This window comes from Chanodichthys erythropterus, chromosome 16 (assembly GCF_024489055.1).
Source record: "Chanodichthys erythropterus isolate Z2021 chromosome 16, ASM2448905v1, whole genome shotgun sequence".
Classification (NCBI taxonomy): domain Eukaryota; kingdom Metazoa; phylum Chordata; class Actinopteri; order Cypriniformes; family Xenocyprididae; genus Chanodichthys; species Chanodichthys erythropterus.
This window is the reverse complement of record NC_090236.1, coordinates 10,633,890-10,636,322: the sequence shown is the minus strand read 5'-3', so window position 1 is coordinate 10,636,322 and position 2,433 is coordinate 10,633,890. Positions and strand designations below refer to the sequence as shown.

General features: G+C 35.0%; 1 protein-coding gene across 1 annotated transcript; it reads left to right on the top strand.

Moving 5' to 3' along the window:
- On the top strand, positions 1 to 1,345 carry LOC137002883 (CD59 glycoprotein-like). The gene is made up of 4 exons (XM_067362813.1): positions 1 to 59; positions 498 to 550; positions 784 to 906; positions 1,041 to 1,345. The coding sequence occupies exons 2-4, from the start codon at positions 499 to 501 to the stop codon at positions 1,139 to 1,141; spliced, it is 276 nt and encodes a 91-aa protein (XP_067218914.1). The 5' UTR covers positions 1 to 59; position 498; the 3' UTR covers positions 1,142 to 1,345.
- The last annotated feature ends 1,088 nt before the right edge of the window (positions 1,346 to 2,433 follow it).

The following is a 2,433-nucleotide window of genomic DNA, read 5'->3' as shown; positions in this document are numbered from 1 at the left end:
ACAGTATATAAGGGACACAGGTGTGTATGAACTACATTCAGCTCTGCTTCACAGTCAAGGTAAGATAACTAAGTTTGCTTTTTATATATATATTAGACTGTAATAAGTTACAGATTAATTTAGTACATTTAATAGGAGAATTGTAAGAAAATATGAAAATGAGTCTTGGACCTTGCCAATCATAAAATAACAGTGTTTTTTCTCAAATTCTCAGTGTTGTAATAAATACAAATATATGTGTAAAATTATATTATATATTTTTACTATAATTATTATTATTATTATAAATAATAAATAATGATACAGTTCATATTTTGTTGTCTAAGTGCAATTTCAAAGAAAACAGGGACATAGGAATACAGCATCTGAAGTAAATGAATCAATCGCTCATTGGAATATAAGGGTGCATTAAATGTTTCATAACTTGCCTGATCTGATACCTTCTGTTATAACAAATATCGATTAGTCAATTGATTAGTTTCCACTTTATTCAACAGAATGATGAAGGTTCTGCTGCTGGCTCTTGTTCTCACCCTGGTGTTGGCGAATGGTGGGTTTGCATTAAAGCCAAACTGCTTTTTCTGAATTGTTTTAGTACCACAGAAGTCCAGTCTCTTAGCACAGCTAAAACAGTGTCCTTTATCTAAGAAGTCTAATTGTGCAAACCAACAATCTGTCATGTTTTTATTACATTCACATTAAAAGCTTAGTGTTTCCATCTTGATGCAATAGTCAGTGTCATATGTTTTGCAATAAGTGATAATTTCTTGAACTGTTTTGTAGGCTCTGCCCTGAAATGTAACAGGTGTGTCCCTGCCAGACCAGGAGGAAGTTGTGTGACCACCAAGGAGACGTGTGGCTATGGACAAGATGCCTGTGTATCTGCCAGATTCACCACATATCCCTGTGAGTCCCTATCTCAAATGATCATGTGTGCAATGGATTTTGCACAAACATATATGAAGTTTAGAAAGACAGAAAAATATGTCAAGATGAACAAGGACACTCCTTAACTTTTAAATTCTTTTACATTCCTCTAGTTTCCTACTTCCGGAGGTGCAGTAAAATGGGAGATTGCTTGATTCTTCAGTCCAGCCCTTCTATTACAGCCAGGTGCTGTCAGACGGACCTGTGCAACTAATACCCCTGTCATTTAAACACAGTCTTAAAGGGAAAATGTCATTTAAGGAGTGCATGTCACACTTATACTGCATACATTAATGGAACTACTTACTAATGCAAGACTAATAATAGATTAATGTTTAATTAACATTAGTGTGATTCTGTACTAGAATATTCATACCACAGCCAAACATGTTGCATGAATAAAATGTTTCACTAAAGACATGATTCTGTAAGATGCTTTATTTACCATCATACCTACCGTGTCTTCAAGTGTTTTGCTCATTTGTCACATGACAGATGGAAAATGAATAAATCATTCATAAATGACCATTTACTATAGAGTAGGTCATTCTGATGTTGCATGTATAATTTAAATGAGAATACTGTGAAATATAGTGCAGAATTAGACTAGTATGGTCGTATACAATACTGTTCTGTTGATTCTAGTGGTTAAACGGATCGTTGTTGATCCGTGATCCGTACGGACCAAGCCCCACGGTTCGGAACGCATGTGATTCACGGTTCATTTGCAAGTTTCACCGCAAAAGAGTGAACAGGTTATAATTTGAACGTGTTTTGTCTTGCTATTTCACACATTAAATAGATATAAAACCATTCTGTTATCGGTACGCACAGACGCGCATACAAGGCTTGCGCGCACACAGAGCGAGCGAGAGAGAGGCGCGTTCAAGATAGCTCTTAAACCATAAATTTATTTCTCTTTCGCGTCCTCAATGCACTTGGATGGTCACATACACGCATTATGTCAGTCAAAATACCCCTCTCGGCAAGTATTCTCGTAAACACATTCGGTTATGTCTTTATTGAATGAGGTGAGAATTCGCAATCGGATGTGTATCTATCGGATGTGTGCGTTACTCTTAAAGTGACAGTAACCTATAAATACCTGCTGTTGTCTGTCATGTAAATCAAACAACAAAACACAGCTTTAACAAAGATTAATCTATATTACATTTACATAGTGAACAGTTTCATTTTATATTTAATTATCACGCTTCTGTACACGAAAATTAATACTACAGTTATTTTATATATTATTTGTAACTTTATGTTGCATTTATCTATGCTTGATTGGTGTACAGTATTTGTTCTTTTTACAGTCTGTTCACTTGCCTTTAATAATGTATTAGTTAAGCTTGTAGTTTCTGTTGTGGTATCAGAGTAGTTAAAGTGGGCTAAGTAATAAATGCAAAGTTAAGTTACCCCCCAACCCCTAATTATTATTATTATTTTTTTTTTGCTGATCCGAAAAATGATCCGATCCGTGACTTCATAACCATGATGTGA